Source organism: Capricornis sumatraensis, chromosome 15, assembly GCF_032405125.1.
Source record: "Capricornis sumatraensis isolate serow.1 chromosome 15, serow.2, whole genome shotgun sequence".
Lineage (NCBI taxonomy): Eukaryota > Metazoa > Chordata > Mammalia > Artiodactyla > Bovidae > Capricornis > Capricornis sumatraensis.
The window spans coordinates 65,002,385-65,023,884 of record NC_091083.1 but is presented as its reverse complement, the minus strand read 5'-3'; the positions used below and the strand labels follow the sequence as shown (position 1 = coordinate 65,023,884).

Sequence of the window (21,500 nt, the reverse complement as noted above, 5' to 3'; positions counted from 1 at the left end):
CCACGGGCCAGATACGGTGGGCGCTCCATGAGTCAGAGACCACCTGCCCACCTGGCCTCCTGCCTGGGCTCCGTGGTGGGGTCCCCCCGTGGGTGCCAAGCTGCTGGCGGCACACTGCACAGGCTGAAAGGGGCTTCCTTTTCTTCTCTCCACCAGAAAACGAGCCTCCATCTCCTCTGGTCTCTGGGATCATCGATTACAACATGCCCCTCACCTCCACGTACCTGAAACAGATGAAGTTGCGCGTGATGAATTCCCAGGAGCAGGTAAGGCATCCGTCCCCCTCACCCCACCGGAGGCGTCCTAACTTGCCTGGATGTGGTTGAGCCTTTCCGAGATGTGGGACCACAGCCTGTGTAAACACCCTGGAAACCAAAGAGGCCCTTATCTGGTTATCTGGGCCGGGCAGTCTGGGCTGAGAGGAGGGAAGGAACGCGTTCCTAGTGACAAGGTCTGCTGGGCAGACCGCCCTGCCAGGTCTTCGGGGAAGCCTTCCTGAAGGGCAGGAGCAAGGAGGTGGAAGTGGGGGCGGGGAGAGCTGCTGGCCTTGGCTCTCGGCTTGCCCTTGCCCTGCTCTGCCCTTTGCTGTGCCACTCGTCTCCTTGCCCTGGGGAGGTGAGAGGGAGGCCACACCTACCTGTAGCCTCTGTCACTCTTGGGGACCCAGCGGGCCTGGAGGGTGAGCTGGGGAGCGTGGCCCAGGGTGAGATAATTCCCCCCCCGCCCCGCCCCGGGCTGTCCAGGACTCCCCAGCTGTGGATTGCCCAGGGCTGTCAGGCACCACAGAAACAGGCTGTGAAAAGAAAACCTCTCCTGCCCACCTCCCTCCACAGCCCACCTTCTAGCTCTTTGCAAGGCGAGTAGCCTGACTGTCTTTCAGAGAAGGACTGGGTGAGTGCCACCCCCCTCCCTGAGCACTGCTCCAACCCAGAGTCAGAGTGTCTCACCTCCTGCTTCAAGCTTTCTCATCAGCTGTGACATTTGAACCTGCCGTATCTTTGAGGCCTGACTAGGGGAATGGGTTGTTTTCTCCTCCGTTGGAAGTCTGACTTCCAGCCCCGGGTGCATGCTATCTGGGATGTGGCTGGTCTCCTTGACAACCTGGGTGTGTGTGCGCCGAGGAGGGTGACAGCTCCGCTGTCAGCTCTGAGGGGATGTAGCTGGAGGTGCTCAAGTAGTATCTGGGGCTGGGGTCTGAGGATCTGAGCCGTTTGGCTTGAGTTCTGCATTGCCCTGGGGAGGAGGTGTGGTGGCCCTCCCATCCCCACAGCCTCAAAAGGGCGGATGAAGTAAGCTGGGCTCTGGGTGGTGGAGTTGTTTGCATCTCTCCCGTCTTTTCATCTGAGATGTTCTCTTTTCTATGACGATCGCATCCCTAAGAAACTTCAAAAACAGTGGGGATAATGGTGTCAGGTTTTCCACTCAAAACCGCAAAGCTGTTTTGTGCAGAAAATGCCAGTTATAAGGGTGTTGCCCTAACAGAAGCAACAGTTATAAAATCTAAGCACCACTACATGAGGTGAAGCACAAAGGCACGCAAACAGCCAAGCAGCAGGAGTTCAGCCCCATGGCTTTTCTTTTCCCCACAAAATGGCGCTTGAGCCCAGTTCACTGCCAGAACCGGTAGTGGCCAGTGCACCACACTGGGATCCCTCATTAACGGATCTTGGCATGTTTCATTCGGTTATACAAATTCCTGCTGTCTCTGGGGCTCTAAGGGGTTTCCCAGGTGGTGCTAGTGGTACTGAACCTGCCTACCAGTGCTGGAGAGGTAGGAGGCGTGTGTTCCATCCCTGGGCCGGGAAGATCCCCGGCAGGAGGGCATGGCAGCCCACTCCAGTATTCTTGCCTGGAGAATCCCATGGACAGAGGAGCCTGGCAGGTTACAGTCCACAGGGACGCAAAGAGCTGGACATGGCTGAAGTGACTTAGCATGCACGAACCCAAGGGGCATTAAGACTGGGGGTGTGTGTGTGTGTGTTAGTTGCTCAGTCGTGTCCAGCTCTTTGTGACCCCATGGACCCCAGGTTCCTCCGTCCATGGGATTCTCCAGGCAAGAATACTGGAGTGGGTTGACATTTCCTTCTCCAGGGGATCTTCCCAACCCAGGGATCGAACCTGGGTCTACTGCGTTGCAGGCAGATTCATTACTGTCTGAGCCACCAGGGAAGCTGGTTAGGTGCATTAACGAGGATTCAGTCATTTAACAAATATTTATGGAGCCCTACTCCAAGAGCCAGGCTCTAGGGATGACCAAAGACAGCACCATTCCCAGCTCTTATGATCTGGGGGGAGATAGACACTAATGAAAAAATCACACACAAGTGCTAAGCTCATAGCAGGCTGCAGAGTTGGGTGAGAGATTAACCAGCCATCATGGGTACAGCTGTGACAAGTGCCAGGCAGGAGACACGTGGTGCCATGGGTAGTTAGATGGGCATGATGGGGGGACCAACACAGGGGTCGGGAAGGTTTGCCTTAGAAGAGGATGCTTGAGCTGAGTTAGATCTTCAGGGAAGAGAGCGCCAGTCTGAAGAAACAGCTTGTGCAAAGGCCCTGTGGCTTGAGAGGCTGGTATGGCTGGTGCAGAGAGTGTGAGCAGTTCTGAAGCTAAAGAAAAGTGGGAGAAGCACAGCATTGGGCATGGCAGCGCTTTTAGCCCTTTTTGTCTCTCTATTTATGGCTGCTCTGGGTCTTCGGTGCTGCACATGGGCTTTCTCTAGTTGTGACGTGTGGGCTTCCTATTGTGGTGGCTTCTCTTGTTGCAGAGCACGGGCTCAGTAGTTGGGGCACATGGGCTTGTGGAATCTTCCCTGACCAGGGGTGGAACTGTGTCCCTTACATTGGCAGGCAGATCTTTTCTTTTTTTTTTTTAATTATTATTTTTTAACACTAAGAACATTTTTGTACTGGGGTATAGCTATACCCTTGGGGTATAGCTGACAGTTTCAGGCGAACAGCAGAGGGGCTCAGCCATGCATATGTATCCATTCGCCCCCAAGCCCCACTCCCATCCAGGCTGGCACATAACACTGAGCAGGATTCCCTGTGCTCTGCTGTAGGTCTTTGTTGTTATCCATTTTAAATATAGCAAGCAGTGTGTACAGGACATTCCCAACGTTCCCAACCATCCCTTCCCGCCCCCACCCCCAGCAGCCATGAGTTCGCTTCCTAAGTCTGTGAGTCTCTTTCTGTTTTGTAAGTAAGTTTATTCATATCATTTCTTTTTAGATTCCACGTATAAGGGACGTCACATGATATTTCTCCTTCGCCGTCTGGCTCACTTCACTCATTTTGACATTCTCTAGGTGCGTTCACGCTGCTGCAGATGGCCTTGTCGCTTCCTTTTTAATGGCCGAGTAATATTCCACTGTGCGCATGCGCCACACCTTTATCCGTTCCTCTGTTGGTGGGCATTCCGGTTGCTTCCATGTCTTGGCTGTTGTAAGCGGCGCTGCAGTGAGCGCTGGGGTGCGTGGACCTTTTCAGGCCATGCTTTTCTCTGAATATATGACAGGTGGATTCTTCACCCCTGGACCACCAAGGAAGTCCGGCATGAAAGCCCTTGATGGTCGTCTGGGAATGAACGGAAGTTCATGGATAAGTCGCCCTGGTGAGGTTCAGGCTACTCTGATAGAGAGGGAGTGTGGGAGGTGTTTGTCCCCAGGGGGTTGGGGCTGAAGCTGAGACTGAGGTGGCCTGAGTTGACAGTGGAGTTGACTGTGTCTTCACCTCCATCCCTGGTTTCCCAAATTGGGGCCCTCTGAATGTCCCCGACCTTCTCCAGTGTGTGGTAGAAGACTGAAATGCAGACCCTCCTTGCACACCCCTGGCAGGAGATGCAGTGTGTGTGAGGAGGCCCTTCCACCTGGGGCCCTCCAGCTGTCAGCCTTCTGCCCTGCACATACCGCAGTGAGCGCTCAAGGCCTCAGCCTTTCAACCAGCACCATGATCCCGGTTCAATAGCCAGGCACGTGGTAAAACAAGAAGTCACACTGCTCACCAGGTTATATATCTGCAGCAGCAAGGAAGGGCCAAGGACCCAGGTGTCTTTGATTTTTCAGCTTGAGTTGAAAACTAAAAATACACTTACTTGAATTGGTAGCTTCTTTCCTGTAGCGAAAATGTAGCTTCCCTAGTGGTTTAGACGACTCAGACCGTAAGGAATCTGCCTGCAATGCAGGAGACCCAGGTTTGATCCCTGAGTCGGGAAGATCCCCTGGAGAAGGGAATGGCAACCCACTCCAGTATTCTTGCATGGAGAACCCCATGGACAGAGGAGCCTAGCAGGCTACAGCCCGTGGGTTTGCAAAGAGTCAGACATGACTAGGTGGCTAACACTTTCTGTAGTGATGTCAGAGCAGGGCTCCCCTTACGGGTCTGGCTCTGCTGCTGTCAAACACCATGTCCCAAGACAAGGCTTTGGGAGTAGTTTCATTTGCTGCAGCATCCCTCTGACCCCGAACGGCCTGCCAACAAAAGACACCTGTAGTGTCTGCATATCATTCATGAAGGCTGGAATGGAAGATAAACCCAATTGTAAATAACAGCAGCTGGGATGAATGATATTTTGTGAATGCTGAACAAAGCTCTGCATCTAAAATCTCTGAGTGAGAAGAACCTAAGAATTCAGTTTTTCCCAGCATTAGGTATCCAGGAGACACTACAACAGTAAGGCAAGTAGGGCATTTTCCCCTCCCTCGGCTTTGAGCAGGCAATGAACAGGTGGTGGGGTTTGTTTGTGAACTGGACAGAATCGTGTTACCTTTGTCCAGTTGTGTTGGATTAATGTGCTGAGAAATGGGTCTTTCTCTGCGGAGGATATTAGGTAATGTGAAAACCTAATAATAATGTCCATGCGTACGTGCTGAAGTCACTTCAGTCGTGTCCTGCTCTTTGCCACCCCATGGACTATAGCCCGCTAGGCTCCTCTGTCCATAGGATTCTCCAAGCAAGAATAATAGAGCGGGTTGCCATTCCCTCCTCCAGGGGATCTTCCCAACCTAGAGATTGAACCCGTGTCTCTTACATCTCCTGCACTGGCAAGGGGGTTCTTTACCACTGGTGTCACCTGGGAATTCCAATAATAATGTTCACAGGAACAAAACAGAATATTGACATCTGATCCAATGCAGTGAATATTTATTATGGTGTCTCAACATGCAAGACATTTAGGTCCACCCTCCCGGGACCTCCATCCTAAGAAACAAGATCCCCCACAAGCTGTCGTTTTGGTGGCCACATAGAGCTGAAAATAGGTGAGGGGCACCCGATAAAGTCAGGTATTTTTTTTCCCCTTATTTGGGAAAAAATCATGAAGATATACAACTGAAATCACATTTAGCTTTACCGATGACGAATGTGTTTTCTTGTAGGGGGCTGGGTGTGAGGATCTCATGAGATGTGGACTGTCATGAAGAATGTTCCAAAGCATTCTTCTGATAAGATGGGGTCCCAGGGAGGGGTGCAGGCCACATTCATAAGGCCAGAGGTGGCCAGCAAGTGCACCCCCAGCCGCTGATCTTTCAAATTCCCTTTCAGTGCTGTGTGCAAGATGTACCAAGGGGAGTGTTAGGATCTCTTCATGCAGACACTGGTTTGTTTTCTGTCTTATTTTATTCTATTTTTCATGCTGAAAAAAAATTACACAAATACATCTGGCCTCCGTCACCAAAAAACAAAAGCATGGTGATAAAACTCACCATCCTCCCACCACCTGGATCACTGAATATTTTGGTGCAACCTTCCAGACTACTGAATAGAAAACGGAATTATCCTGTACGTACCATTTTACAACCCGCTTTGCTTTCCTGTATTATTCAGTCTCTTTACTCTCCAAGCCTTGATGTTTCCACCTACCAGATAAGCTGATCTTATAATTCTCTTGTCACTCACTCATTCCTCACCCGTATCCCCCATCCATCTATCCATCCATCCATCATGCACCTGAGCTGGCAGGTGCTAAGGAGACAGTGGTGAACAGTCTCTCTGCCCTGCTGCCTCTCACAGACCAGTGAAACAGACAAGGAAAATCAAAATCAACATTCTGGGGTCTGTAGGAAGCACTTAGAGGTGGAGCAGAGGAGGGACAGGGAAGCAGAGTGGATGCCGTTTCAGGCACCTGTTCTGTGTCCAGCCCTTTGCAAATATCACCCCTCGCCCTCCCAGCTCAACAGGGTCACATTATCATCCTCATCTCGCTGGTTTCGTAGCTGAGAATCAAGAAGTTTCTGTATTTGCTCAAGGTCACACAACCGCTGACATGAACTACAACTCAGATCTTTTCTGTCCAAACCTGTGCCCCTGCTACAGCCACAGGCCCTATTTCTCCATGGACTTCTTGGGTGAGGGTGTTCTCCTTAGAATCCGAGGCGGTGGGTCACCTGTGTCCTGAGCAGCGGGTCGCTGGCAGGGCTAGAGGAGAGAAAAAACGTCCTTGGCAGAGACGCTGGCAGAGCAGGCAGAAAGCTTTGTTTGGCTTGGGAACTGGGAGCCGCCTGAAGTAGATGAAGCTTAAGGAAATGTGGGAAGGAGGGATTTGGTAGGGGGCCTGGGTGGGGTGGGGGTCTCCCCCTGCCTTGCGAATGCCCAGTTACCTGCTGGGGTACATGTAGAATTTGATATCCATGTTATAGAGGATATGAACCTGATTTTTCCTGAGAGCAAAGTGTTTGAACCAAGACCCCATTGTAGAAATCAGATCCAGATCCCAAGGAGAAAGACAAATCCTGTGTTCCTTCCCCAACACGCACTTTCATTTTATCGAAGCAGAGACTGGGACCCCGGGAGGCTTAGCAACTTCCCCAGGGCAACCCCTGGCCACCCTCCCTCCCCAACTCCTTGCTCCTTTCAGAGTGGGAAGCCTGTCAGCACCTTCCTTCGCCTCCCGCCTCCCTCTCTTCAATTCTTGGAGCAGCACTAATGTCCCGCTAATGGTTTTAATGGTTCTCCCAGCAGCGTGTGAAGCGGTGCCGCGCTCCATTGTTTAAACCCGCGTGATGGAGGCTCTTATTTGTCTCCATTAACCTCTGCCTCCCTCTCCTCTGCAGCTCTCCCCTGGCCCAGAGTTTTCCCTGGGTCTTGGAGGTTGGGGGAGGAAGGGCAGACTGCCCTCCTCCACCGCCCAGATGTGGGGCCTGCAGGGTAGTCCCTGCCCAGAGAGCCGGGGGTCCCCCAGAGTACTGGCCCTCCTGCTCCTTTCAGGAGGCGGTGTGGAGCAGCACTGCTCCCAGCCAAGATTCCAGCCCACCCGCCAAAGACGCTGGAGTGACAGTTCCAGTTCTACCTACCAGCTGGGTAACCTGGAGCTAATCATTTCACTTCTCCGGGCTCCTTTTTCCTCCTCCTGTTGTTTAGTTGCTCAAGGACTGTAGTCCGCTGGATCCTCTGTCCTTGGGATTTCCCAGGCAAGAATATTGGAGTAGGTTGCCATTTCCTTCTCCAGGGGATCTTCCCGACCCAGGGATCGAACTCGAGTCTCCTGCTTGGCGGATTCTTTACCATCTGAGCAACCAGGGAAGCCCTTTTCTCCTGTTACTTGAGAGTAATAATAGTATAATAATATCAGTACACCTCATAGATTTAGCCCAGGAGTTAAATGACACAAAGCAGGCGCAGTGCTCAGCACAGCACTGGGGCACCTTAGAAGCACAGAGGAAGCCTCAGTGACCTCTGCTGCTGTTGATGGTTATCTTATTATGCAACCTTGGTTCAATAGACACAGTGAAGGACCTTGTCCAAGATCATTCTTGGGCCACGAAGATGAATAAGACAGCATAGCTGGTCTCCAGGAGCTCTTCTTAGTAGAGAGAACAAAACAGTGGCTGTGGAACTGTAATCCAGGATAAGAAAATAGAAACAGGAAGGGACCAGGAACCTGCCAGGCGGTTCAGGGGACACTCGCTTATTTTAAAATGAGATTTGGACCAGCCCAGAAGGTCCAGGTGAGGGATGCTGAGGGATAACAGCTCTAGGAGGACCTGGGCTGGGAAAGGCCACAGCCAATTTGGGAAAAGGGGGAGAAGGAAGGAGAAAGAGGAGGCTAAGGGACTCATCACGTGTGCCTCTTGAAGGGTGGTCACAAGAGAGCCCTTTCCCCAGTCAGCACTGGGGAGCCAGGCGAGGATTGGGGGCAGGAAATGAGCACATTCCATGTGTGAAACTTTCTCAGGTTCCCATCTTCCTTAGTGGAGAGGGAAACAAGCCCACTCTAAAAAGCTCTCGACATTCACTTTCTTCATTGTGGCAAAATGTGAAATTTGCCACTTTAATCATTTTTAAGTGTATAGTTCAGTGGCATCAAGTACATTCATGATGTTATGCAATCATTACCCCTATTTCCAAAATTTTTCATCACCCCAAACAGAAACTCTGTAACTGTTAAGCAATAATTCCCCATTCCTCCCACCCCCCAGCCCCTGGTAACCACTGTTTCACTTTCTAAATTTGACTGTCCAAGTACCTCTTTTAAGTGGAATCACATTATTTGTCCTTCTGTGTCTGGCTTATTTCATTTAGCGTGTTGTTTCCAAGGCTCATCCATGTGGCAGCATGTGTCCAAACCTCATTCCTTTTTATGGCTGCATGCTATTCCATTGTATAAACAGACCACATTGTTGATTTCCATTCATCCATTGGTGGCCGTTTGGGTGGTTTCCACTTAGGGGCTGGCCACATTTACTATTTTAATCTTTTAGACCAGGCTGTGGGACAGGGAGGGATTAAAACAGGGATCTGCTCATTCTCTCTCTCAGTTCTCACCCCTCTTTATGGCTTGCTTTTCTCATGGACATACTCAGGCTTCTTCCTGCTCAGCAGGGGCCCCCCAAATGCGCAGACCCAAAGAAGAAGCACAGTTGATGGGTCACAGTGAGATCCTGTCACTTACTTAAACAGTGTTTGACTCGTAGGACTTCCACCTGCAGAGAACCTGCAAATGCTGACGCTGCATCCAGATTTAGTAGCTTGATGACAGCCTCCCCTAGTGGCTCAGTGGTAAAGAATGTGCCTGCCAATGCAGGAGACGTGGGTTCAATCCCTGGTCCTCGAAAATCCCACATGTCGAGGAGCGACTAAGCCCGTGTGCCACAACTACTGAGCCTAGCCCATGCACCGAAACTAGAGTAGCCCCAACTCTCTACAGCTAGAGAAAAGCCTGTGCAGCGTGAAGACCCAGCACAGCCAAAAATAAATAAATAAAATTATATATAAACTTGATGGCAATAATGATCTCCTTCTTTCCCATCCTCAGGCTGCCCCAAAGCCCAGGCAAGGTGTGAGCTCAAGAGAGAAATAGCAGAATGGAAACTTTGCCATGTCCAAGGATTTAATAGTCTTTTTAGGAAGCAGCCAGAGAAGGCAATGGCACCCCACTCTAACACCCTTGCCTGGAAAAATCCCATGGATGGAGGAGCCTGGTGGGCTGCAGTCCATGGGGTCACTAAGAGTCGGACACGACTGAGCAACTTCACTTTCACTTTTCACTTTCATGCATTGGAGAAGGAAATGGCAACCCACTCCGGTGTTCTTGCCTGGAGAATCCCAGGGACGGGGGAGCCTGGCGGGCTGCCGTCTATGGGGTTGCACAGAGTCGGACACGACTGAAGTGACTTAGCAGTAGCAGTAGGAAGCAGAGGTTCTAACGTGTTTCTTTTGTTCTTCTTTTTTTAATAGTAAAAACAGCCAGCTAGACTCAGTTTAGGTGATACCCAATTTGTTGGCAACATCCAAACCTTCATAGTCAGGGGCCAGCTGTACAGAAGCCTTCTTCCCTCCACTGGGCCTGATCAGGGTGTTGATCTTGGCCGTGTCGTAGCACTTCTTCACGGCCTGGTGTCCGTTTTTTGCCTTGGCATCCGCGGTGAAGCCGGTGTGTTGTTATCCTCTGTCTTATTCATGGCTGACTTAGTGTGAGGGGAAACTTGATGATGGCATAGTGCTCAAGCTTGTTTCTCCTAGGGGTACTCTTCTGAGGGTATTTGGGCTGCCTTCCGAGCTGCAGTGTTTTGGGCTGTCAGAAGTTGGGTGATGTCCAGATCTTTTTTGCATGGCTGTGGACACCTTTCATTACTACTTTCTTGGCCTTTAAAGTCTTTCCTTTGGCTTCAGCTTCAGGAGGGGCAGGGGCTTCCTTTACCTTCGACACCATCTTCTTGATAAAGCTGATGTATTTCTTGAAAAGGAAGCAACAATCTTCACAAAATAAAAACAGAATGTAGAACTCCTAAATGGCTAGAAAAAAATAACAGAACCAAAGAAAGTAATTAAAGCAACCAAAGCAAGAGTAATTAAATGAGGGAATAAAAGAAGAAGCAATCAAAAAGAGTTATAATAAATGGAAAACACAGATAAACTAACAGGAACAAGGTCAAACACTAGTAAATCACAATAAATGTAAATGGGTTAAGTTCCACTAGAAAGAGTCAAAAATGCTCAAATGAGGTTTTTTAATGGTAGAATCCTCTTGGTGTTTATAAAAGACTTTTTTTAATGACAAAAAAAGATGAAAACATAGGAAAGAGAGGGAAGTACTATTAATGTCGAACAAGTTCAAGGCAAAAAAAAAAATTAAATAGGGCAAAGTGAGATATTGTATGCTGATTGAAAGCACAGTTTCCCAGTAAAATTTCAGAGCCTCTTGACTTTGGAGGTCTGCCCTTGGGGAGTTTGAGACCTCTTAACCTCAGAGGTCTGCTTTGTGCGGAGGTGAAGGAAGACAATAGGTCTATGAGTAACTTAGGCTTCACTGTGAGAGGCTGCATGTTTCTTTCCCAGCCATCAGCATCTTCTCATCATAAGGCTCTTCACTTCACCTTTGCATTTTTAATTTTTAAATCTATTTTTTTATTTGAAGGATAATTGCCTTATAGCACCTTTGCATTTTTTTGCTGCTGTCTTGCTGTAGCCATTTCTCTAGACCAGTATTTTCATACTTTGAGCATCAGTGTCTACTCTCTAAACCTACATAGAGTAATATGAGGGGTGGACCCTGTGGGACTTGAGAATGCTGAATCTGCTACCTTCACTGCCTGAATTTAGTCCCTCTCCTCCTCTTCTCACTGAGCTCACCCACTGAGATATGCTGGGGCCACCCTCTCAGTTCCCATCCTTTGTCTTCTTCCCAACTCCAGGCCTTCCTGGTCCACAGCTGACTTCCTTCTCAACTAGAGTTCCATTTCTTGCTTTTCTCCTCTCAGGCACTCCCCTCAGGCCTCCAAGATCAGCCCCCACTGTTACTTTTATGGAGCTGAGTCAAGGGGGCTGGGCTTGCCCCCATGAAAACCCAAGAAAGGCTTGGAATGCCACTGGCACCATTTTCAAAATCTGAGAAGCTGCAGCACAAACCTTTTCCCATCTCCAAAAGTCCCTGGCACTGCAGAAGGTTTGTACTGCAGCGAGAAAAACAAGAAGCCACTGAAATACTGACCTTGACCAAGGCTGCTGTTTGGATTTCTGCGGGCAAAGAATGATCCTTGGCACATTGCTGCTGTGAGAAGATGTGCGAGGGTAGTGGCTGTCCTCAGGTTCTGCCCTGCGCCCCTTGGTCCCTCCCGCGTAACCCCAGGGCAGCTAACCCTCAGAAACAGCTTAGCAAGTGTTCATCTTTTTTATTTACTTGTAATCACTTTTATGTGTATCAATAAAATATATATCTTAAAAATCATATAGAGAAATGGCAGATCCTGTCCCAGCCTCCCCACTTCAATTTCTACCCATCAGAGACAGCTTCTTTTCTTCCTTAGTTTTCAGCTATCTCTTCTAGTATTCATCTCCTATTTCTAAAAAATTGTGTTCACACTGCTAGTTCTTGATTTTTCAGTTTGGACTGTTTTGGTTACTGTTGTTTAATTTCTTGCTGGAGGAGATAAATATGTACACAGTCACACCCTCTCATAAACACATGTATTATTTCTCCTTTTTCCATCCCTCAATATTATCCATACTTCCCTATTTAGATAAATTATTATATTTATATTATTATGACTGTGTAAGTTTTTCAAAAATGAGTTGATTAGCACACTATGATTACATTTCCTTTCCTTTTCTATTTTTATTATTTTTAAAAATTATTTGGCCATGCTGGGTCTTAGTCGCAGCCCTCTGGTCAGGGATTAAACCCAGGCACTCTGCATTAGGAGCTCGGAGTCTCAGCCACTAGACCACCAGGGAAGTCCCTCTTTTTTTAAATAATTTAATTAACTAATTAATGTTTGGCTGTGCTGGGTCTTCATTGCTTGCCCAGGCTTTCTCTAGTTGCACTGAGCAGGGGCTACTCTTCATTGCGGTGTGCCTGCTTCTCATTGTGGTGGCTCCTTGGTGCCGCGCGTGGACTCCAGGCATGTGGGCTTCGGAGCACAGGCTCCGTAGTTGTGGTGCATGGGCTAGGCTGACCCTTGGCATGTGGAATCCTCCTGAACCAGGGTTTGAACCTGTGTCCCCTGCATTGGCAGGCAGACTCTGCACCACTGGGTCATTAAGAAGGTCCACATTTTTCTTTGACTCTGCAGAGTTAGCCATTGCCTCTTTGTTCCCCAACCTCAGCCCTCTGTCTTTTGATCTTGTTTATGCTGTGCGTGTTCTGACATGTTTGTTTTCATGTACTCAGACTTTTCAGTTTTTTCTCTAGTATCTTCTGCATTTGAGTCTTAAAAAGGCTGACTCCACTCTGCCTCTGTGTCCTCTTTTAGTATTTTTGTTTTTTAATTTTTTAGAACAGCTTTAGATTTAGAGAAAAACTGAGAGGATAGAGCAGAACTTCCACATTATCCCCACCAGTTTCCCCTTATTAATACCTTACATTAGTATGATACCTTTGTTACAATTAGTAAACCAGTTGTTGCTGTTCAGTTGCTCAGTTGTGTCAGACCCTTTGCGACCCCGTGGACTGCAGCACTCCAGGCTTTCCTGTCCTTCACTATCTCCTGAAGTTTGCTCAAACTCATGTCCATTGAGTCGATGATACCATCCAACCATCTTATCCTCTGTTGTCCCCTTCTCCTGCCTTCAATCTTTCCCAGCATCAGGGTCTTTTCCAATGATGTGGCTGTTCGAATCAGGTGGCCAAAGTATTGGAGCTCCAACTTTAGTATCAGTCCTTCCAATGAATATTCAGGACTGATTTCCTTTAAGATTGACTAGTCTGATCTCCTTGCTGTCCAAGGGACCCTCAGAGTCTTCAGCACCACAGTTGAAGGCATCAATTCTTTGGCACTTTGTCAGCTAAAGTTTATAGTTTATTTCCTTAGTTTTTACCTCCTGTCCTCTTTTTGTTCCACAGTCCTTCCTGGGATACAGTATTACATTTACCTGTCACATCTCCTTAGGCTCCTCTTGTCTGTAACAGTTTCTCAACCTTTCCTTGATTTTGATGACCTTGACAGTTTTAAAGCATACCGGTCAAATATTTTGTAGAATTTTGGAATTTGTCTGATGTTTTTCTCAATGTAAAACTGTGGTTGTGGGTTATTAGGAGAAAGACCACAGACAGAGTGTTGTTTTTTTAAAAAAATTATTGAAGGATGGTTGATTCACAATGTTGTGTTTAATTTCAACAAAGTGACTCAGTTACACACACACACACACATATGTATTCTTCTTTTCATATTCTTTTCCACTATGGTTCATCACAGGATAATGACTATAGTTCCCTGTATTATACAGTAGGAACCTTTTTGTTTATCCACCCTATATATAATAGTTTGTCTTTGCTAATCCCAAACTCAGAGTGCTGTTTTTACAACGTGTTTCTTTTCTGTCTCATCAGATCTTAGTCACGGCACCCAGACACTCTGTTGCCGAACTCAGGCTTCTCTCTAGTTGTGGGGCATGGGCTCCAGAAGGCTCAGGCTCAGGGGTTGTGGAGTGCAGGCTTAGTCGTCCTGAGGCATGTGGGATCTTAGCTTCCCAGAGATCGAACTTGCGTCCCCTGCATTGGAAGGCAGGTTCTTAGCCACTGGACTACCAGGGAAGTCCCATACCACATCATATTAAGCGTACATACTGTCGCTGTGATTCATGACTATTGGTGTTGCCTTGATTGCACCTGGCTGACCTAATGTTTGTCTGGTCTGATCAATGTAAGGTTATTCTTTTACCCCCTTCCAAACTGTACTCTTTGTGTACAGCCCACACCTAAGGAATGGGCTTTATAATTTCCCTCCTTGAGAGTGAAGTATCTACATACATTATCTCAAATTCTTTGGCATGGGAGGTTTGTCTCTCCTTCCTCATTTATAAATATATTCAATCATTTATTTATATGGCTGTTTATTCTTGACTTTGTGTTATAATCCAGCACTACTGTATCTGTTTTGATGCTCAAACTGTTCCAGCTTTGCCACTGGGAACTCTTCCAGTTGGTTCTTGTACTCTTTTGACACACCCCCATCAATGGTTTTTGTTGGTTTGTTTTTCGTAGGATTTTTTTTTTTTTTTAGTGTTTTTTTACCTTCCAGTACTACAAGATGCTCCAGGCTCATCTTGTATGTTTTCTACCCCAATCCTAGAATCAGTTGTATCTTCCTTTTATTATAGAATCATATTTAAAAAAACCAAGATCTGGGTGCCAACTGTGCTTATTGCTACTGGGGTGTCCTTTCTTTTAGACCCTCTCTGCTGACACAGCAAAAAAATACACATGTTTTCATATTTGATCTTTGATCCATTTGGAGCTTATATGTATTGAGTACATATCCTCCTTTACCCTTTTGTGTCAACATCATTTATTAAAAGAATCTATTTGCTTCCCACTGATTTGAAATGCCGCCTTTATAATTTACTGAATTTCCATCTGAAACAGAATCTACTTCTATCCAGTCCGTCGGTTTCTTTGTCTATTCATGTGCCAGCTCCACACTGCTTTAAATGTCGAGACTAATACGTCTTAATATCCGACACATCTCATGACTAATACGTCTTACTATGTAGCAGGAATGGTTCCCTTCCTTGTCTTTCTTTTTAGACGTTTTCTTGGCTTGAAAAAGAGTTACTTGAAAAAAAAAAAAAGTCTAATGCCTAAAAAACTTCATATACCATTCTTGATGAGGGAAAGATGCTGTAGAGGCACCACTGATGCGGCTGCATAAACGTGAAGCTGGGACACTGACCGCAGGCCTTTCTGTTCACCCAGCAAACAAGCTGGGCTGGGGGCCAGGAGGATCATGGTCCCTTGAAGGAAACTGGAAGCTAAAAACATCAGCAGCCCAGCATTCCCAGCCGCCTGAAGATGGTGACAGGCAGAACAGGACACGTTTATTATTTATTTCTTTATTATTTTTGGTTGCACTGGGCTTCCTTGCTGCGAGAGGGCTTTCTCTGGTTGTGACAAGTGGGGGCTACTCTCTAGTTGCCGTGTGAGGGCGTCTCACTGGAGTGGCTTCTCTCGTTGTGGAGCATGGGCTCTAAGGCACGTGGGCCTAGTAGCTGCGGCACCCGGGCTAAGTTGCTCTGTAGCACGTGGGGTCTTCCCAGACCAGGGGTCGAACCCATATCCTCTGCATTGCAAGGCGGATTCTCAACCACTGGGCCACCAAGGAAGCCCCCAGTGAGCATTGTTTTAGTGAACATTAAGTCACTGTTTCACTGACAGTCCTTGAGTGCTTTCAAGAAACTTGCTGCAGTTTCCACATACTCTAAGCAAATGAGCACTGTGGCTGTTGTGCCAGGGCAGCCTGGGTTCAGAGACATTTGTGTCTGTCTTCTTTCCTCCTGCTTCCCTGAAGGACTGTGGGAAAGCAGCAGAAATGAGCCAGCACCCTGTCTCGAAAGCCAGTTAGCTGCCTGGTGCAGTTAGTACCCCAAACCCCAACAGCTCATTGTCCCCATCTGCTCCTAAAGTCTCAGTCCCCTTCCAGGCTACTGAATCCAGCCCCATGCACACGAGGATGCCGACACAGCCTTTCAACCTCATTATCTGGGGGGAAAATGCATGCAGTGGCCATAATTCACTGGTGTAGGCAGGAGAGCTGCCTGGTGCCTGGAGCAGAGTCCTGCATGCCGGGCCGGCCCTGGGATGCTTTTATCTTTGTCAGGGGAAAAGGTGGGGGCAAGGTAGAGGCATCACTCCCCGGCTGGGCCAGGAAGGAGCGAATCAAAACATCCATGTGGTCACTGAACCAGCTGCCCACCTTGACTACCCCCCTCCATTCTGGATCTGGCCTGCCTGAGACCCAGAGGGGCCTTGTCTCGTGGCTGAGTCTCATTATCATGACTGCAGTCCTTAGAGATCGTCTAGGACAAGGGAGATAGCTTGGGCAGGGCGCTTTCTCCAGTTCTATCTTTTAGTCACATGTTTTTGAGAGCGAGACCCCTGGTGGCTTTCAGAGCCTTCTGCTTAAGGCACCGCAATGCAGGCTGCTCGGGTCTTTTACCCAGCATCTTGACCTCCTTGACCCTGCCAGCCTGATGGCTTCTTCTCAGGTGGGGCCCAGACAGGTCCCAGCCCCTAGCAAAGAGCTGCTGCAGGAGACCTGACCCCCTCCACCCCTTGGTGGGTGCGTGGGTTGGATGGTCTGGGCTTTGTAACCAGACCTAGAAAATGCAGGAGGGTTCCCGACGCTTCAGCAGCTGATGTCTGGAGATCAATTAGAGATAATGGCTCTGGGTGGACTCAAAGAAGCATGGGCAAGATTTTTCCAGGTTGTGATTATGTTTACCTCATTACCGGGTGGCACAGCAGTGTCGCTCTGTGAGTTTGTGCCGCTGCCTCGTTTTTGCTCATAGGGTGACCAGCCGCTGACCCCTGCTGGGCTGGGAGCTCCCCCTCCTCCACCTAGACAGAGGAGGCAAGGGCCCACAGCTTCTGCTCACAGCCCTCCAGGCCCTTGCCCTCCCTGTAACCCTGTGTTTGTATAGTTTTTTTTGTTGTTGTTAGAAAAGCTTTTAAATGACATTTATTTTTATATATCAGTAATGTTAAAAAGTATATATGTGCTTATATACTAGCAATAAAAATTGGAGCTATAATTTTTAAAAATCTCTCTATAAAATGCATTTTAAAATTAAATAGTGTATTCAACAAATTGCACTATGACACTATGATCAAATGTAGCCCTGAAACTATATGTCACTAGGTTTGACTTCTAAATACTGTCTCTTTGAAATGAAGGAATTAGATAAGCAAATTAACTTTCTTTGGCATGTTTTTAAAAAATCTTCTCCTTCATTCATTCAGATATCGTTCAAATTCCTTCAACATCTCAGACACTGTCCTGAGCACTGAGGCTACAGCAGTGAATGAGGTAGACAAGGAGCCCACTCTCAGGGAGTTCACAGGCCATAGAGATGATAAGTCAAGAAGAAAGAAAAAAAAAAAAACAGATATGCAAAAGTGAGAGATTTGAGGCAGAGAATTAAAACTGAGACCACTGATAGTCTGCCCCTCTGTGTGAGAAGGCCTCTCTGAAAAGATGGCATCCAAGCCCAGACACAAATGGGAGGAGGTGGCCGGTCCCGTGGAGGAAAGGCTTTCCAGGTGGAGCAGACAGCGAGTACAAAGGCCCTGGGGAGGGAACAGCAAGGGGGCCAGGACAGGGGAGCAAGGGGCCTGTGTGCCTGGGAGAAGCCCCAGCAGCCTACAGAGGACAGCACCCTCTGGCCTGCCTGTCACATGCGTGGAGAGCCTCCAGGTAAAGGGCAGAGAGAGGTGACAGCCAGTAGGGATGAGTGGCTAGGAGAGCCCCGCCACTCTGACCCTAGGTGTGGCTCTGCCCCACGCCAGCCGTCTGACTTTCACTTCTCCCTGCTGCAGCTTCCCTGTTTCTGGAACAGCAGGTTGGGCCAGACTTCAGTGGTTTTCAAAGTTTGCTCTGTGACAGAGGAACTCCTTTCTTCAAGGAAACTCTTCTAGGAAGGAAGTTAACATGTCAAGGGTCAGCAGCAAGCAGGCGTGCTGCTGGCAAAGATGGGAAAGGGCCCCCGGAGTGCTGCCCAACCTGCCCTCCTGCTCCCCGCCAGCCCACCTTCAGCAGTCGGTCACAGGGCCTGAACAGCCCTGAGCTGTGGGCTGGGGCGCTGTACACAGGCAGGAGAGAGGCCCGGCCCAGCACCACCACAGGCAGCCCAGCCCCAGGCTGGCCACTCCTGTCTCTCCAGCAGCTTCCTTCTCAGTAGCCATGAGTGACGGAGCCCATGCTGTGCCAGCCCGATGGTCGTTTTAAGGCTTAGATGTTTGGAATGGCTCCAAGTGCCTCGAGAAGAAGCAGAAACAGAAGACCTGCTTTAACTGGAACACTGCTGCGGCTTGGGGAGTGCCCGGGCACACCTGTGCAAAGCCTGGCACCTTTCCCTCTGCTGAGTCCCCCCCTGCCACACCGCAGTAGTCACAGCAGTTGCCTCAACACAGCCCTGGTCATCTGTCTCTTTGAGTTTACACTAGAGGAAAGGCCACCTGGGAGCGAGGCCTTGCTGTCAAGTCCATCTACAAACAGGAGCCCTATGAATCAGACAGTGATGCTTTTGACTACAGGTCCAAAAGCTCAGCTGACTGTGAAACAAAACATGAAGGTTTTTCTACACCTGAAACAGAAAGAATGCAGGAGCAGCTGTTGGTAGTAACGTCAGTCTCGTTTGGTTGGTGTCTGTGACGCTGTTGACCTTCTCCTCATGCTTGCAAGTTGGTGGCTATTGCTCCAGCCATCTTGTCCACATTCAGGGCGAGAGGGAAGGTGTGAAGGGGTGGCATAAGCTTAGCCCAGCAAAGCAAAAGCACTGCCAGAGAGTTGCCAACAGACTTTGGTTAACATCTCATTGGCCAGGGTCACATGGCCACCTTCAGCTGCATGGGGTGCTGGGAAAGAAAGAATCTCACTTCCTCCCCGCTCTGTAGTTGAGACCAGAAGGGAGAAATGCTGAGTCTGGGTGTCAAGTAAGTTAGTCCCCAGAACGTGTCGTGGCCTTGGCGCCATCAACTGAGCTTGACAATGCCTTTGGGTGTTAAGTTCCCAAAGGTTCGGACAAGGAGAAGAACAGTAAGAGAAGGAAACAGAGGGGAAGCAGGGAGGAAGGAGAGGAGGAGCGGGTAGCGAGGAGGGGAGCAGGAACCTTTGTCTGAGGCCGTCTCTGTACCAAGTCCCACACAAACAACATGGGGGAACTGAGGCTCGGTGTCAGGGAGCTCAGGGAGCTCAGGAACCTCGTTGGAAGTCACAGAGTGAGTGGGAGGGAGAGCTTTGTTCCCTCCCAGGTTAAGGCTCTTACTTCCCAAGGGATGGGCGGGGAGGGAGTGGGGAGAAGGGAAGGGAGAAAGGAAGCGATGGTGAGGGCAGGGCCAGGCTGAGGGCGCTGCAGCAGCAGCCTCACGAGTGCTCGCCCAGGTCTGCTTATCTCACTGCCACAGTCCTTCACCAGGGTTAGGCCCTGGCACACAGTAGGGTCTCAATAAATGTTGCTGACCAATGTCTGTATCGTTAATTACTTACCTTTCATATCAATATCACTGTTAACAATAGCTAGGCTTTGGGCAGGTGTTCTACACCAGGCATCAGTCCACACCCTGCAGGCTTCCCTGCGGTTAAGCCGCACAGCAGGCAGCCTTCAGAAACAAGCTTCTGTTACTGTGCCCCCATTTCAGAGATGAAAAAACTGAGGCGTGGAGAAGTCACCTGCCTGAAATCACACTGAGGAAGGGCCCGAATGCAAACAAAGCCCATCCCCTACTCCTGCTCCACCCCTACCCTAGAAGCTGACTCAGCCACCAGAAAGGCCTCTGTGCACCAGCTCTGGCCCCAAAGCCTTGGCTGCCACATACCACCCCTGCCCCCCAACACACACACCCACAGCTCCATCATGGAGGGATTCAGGTCTGAAATGGGAAGTGCCACCTGTGCCAGTTTCAGCCCCCTCCGGTCACCTGCTGAGGAGCAGCCAGAGCTGCAACCCAGTAGGCCCCCAGGCTCAGCTGCCTTCGGGGGCTGCACGGAGAAGCCCACCGTGGAGCAGCCCCAGCCCATTCCCAGCTCCCAGCCCAGGGAAGCCTCCACTCACCCAGCCCCAGAGCCTCCTCTCTCTGCTCTGCTGGAGGTGGGTGAAGCCCAGCATCCTGCAGTCCAGCTTGGGGGTCCCGCCTGGGGTCCACCACGTGCTCTGGAGATCAGTGTGCCCTGCTTCAAACCCCAGCAAGGCCACTAACTTTTGTTCTGTGACTGTGAGCATGTCCCCTGGTCTCTGAGCTGTTGGTGACTGGATGTGTCATTTAATCTTCCTCCCGGAGTCCCTGCTCTTCATGTGCAGAGTGGCAATTAATATCACCCTTGTTTGGGTGGTGAAATAAGGTCACATAGCCTAGCACCCAGCACAGTGCCCAGTGTTGTGTGGGTCGTGGTAATTCATTACATTGACCTCGGCCATAGTAACTGGCCTTAGCTTCTTTCCCCCTTTTTCAAATTTAATAGAAGTTTAACACACATACAGAAAAGAGCGCATATCATTAAGTGGATGGCTTAGAAAATTTTTACAAACAGAATCCACCTATTGTGACCAGTACTCACATCAAGAAACAGAACTTGGTCAGCACCCCAAAGGCTCTTTATGTCCCCCTCTGGTCACTAGCCCCCAGCAAGGGTGACCACTCTCCTGACCTCTAACAGCGCAGATTGCTTTTCTTTTCTTTTTTTATTTATTTGGCTACTTCAAGTCTCAGCTGTGGCATGTGGGATTTTCATTATGTCATGCGGGATCTTTCATAGTGGTGCATGGACTCTAGCTGCAGTGTGCAGGCTTAGTTGCTCTGCGGCATGTGGTTCCCCGACCAGGGATTGAACCCAAGTCCCCTGCGTTGCAAGGTGGATTTGTAACTACTGGACCACCAGTGTAGTCCCTAGCACAGATGGCTTTTACCTATTCTAAAACTTGATATAAATAAAATCCTACGGTGTATGCTCTTTCCCCCACAGCATGAGTTTGAGAGGGTCCTCGTGTTGCCCTGTGCCGCTCGTTTGTTCCTGCCCATTGCTGAGCAGTACTCCACAGCCCATGAACCGCCCTCATCCGTTCTCCATGGACGCTTGGGAGTTCCCGGGCCAGAGCTGCTGTGCATAGTGCTGCCATGACCGTTCCAGTGTGTGTTCTTTAAGGACCGTCTGAACTCGTTTTTGTCCCGTGCACATTTAGGAGCAATGGTGCCATTGGGGTTGGTCTTGGCTTTTTGACCAAGCCTCTCCAGAGGTGCTATGACAGAAAGGAGAGGAGGTAGGTTGCCCCTCTCTGGGGAGCTGTGAAGTGTGGTCTGTGTTAAGGGGGGAGTGCGCTTAACTTGGAGCTCTGTTGCAGACCTCAGGGCTGTGCTGGACAGAGGGTAGGACGGAGTCCTGAGCAATGCATTGGTGAGTCCCTACAGGGCCCGATGCTGCCTGGGACTCTGCCATCTAAAAGCCTGTCCCAACCCCTGAGAGCTCACGGTCCAGTTGGGGAAGATGTATAATGCAGGAATTGGGAAGGACCACAGTGCGTTGTGACATCAGACTGACAGAGACCTGTCACCAGAGCCAGCTGGGTTGTCTGTGAGA

The 21,500-nt window shown here is 49.2% G+C and overlaps 1 protein-coding gene across 1 annotated transcript in view; it reads left to right on the top strand.

The window, feature by feature from the left end:
- Positions 1-21,500, top strand: part of NOL4L (nucleolar protein 4 like) — a 128,343-nt gene that overhangs the window by 67,495 nt on the left and 39,348 nt on the right. Inside the window, exon 4 of the mRNA XM_068987217.1 lies at positions 157-266. Within this exon, the coding sequence (XP_068843318.1) occupies positions 157-266 (110 nt within the window). The remainder of the gene's footprint in view (positions 1-156; positions 267-21,500) is intronic.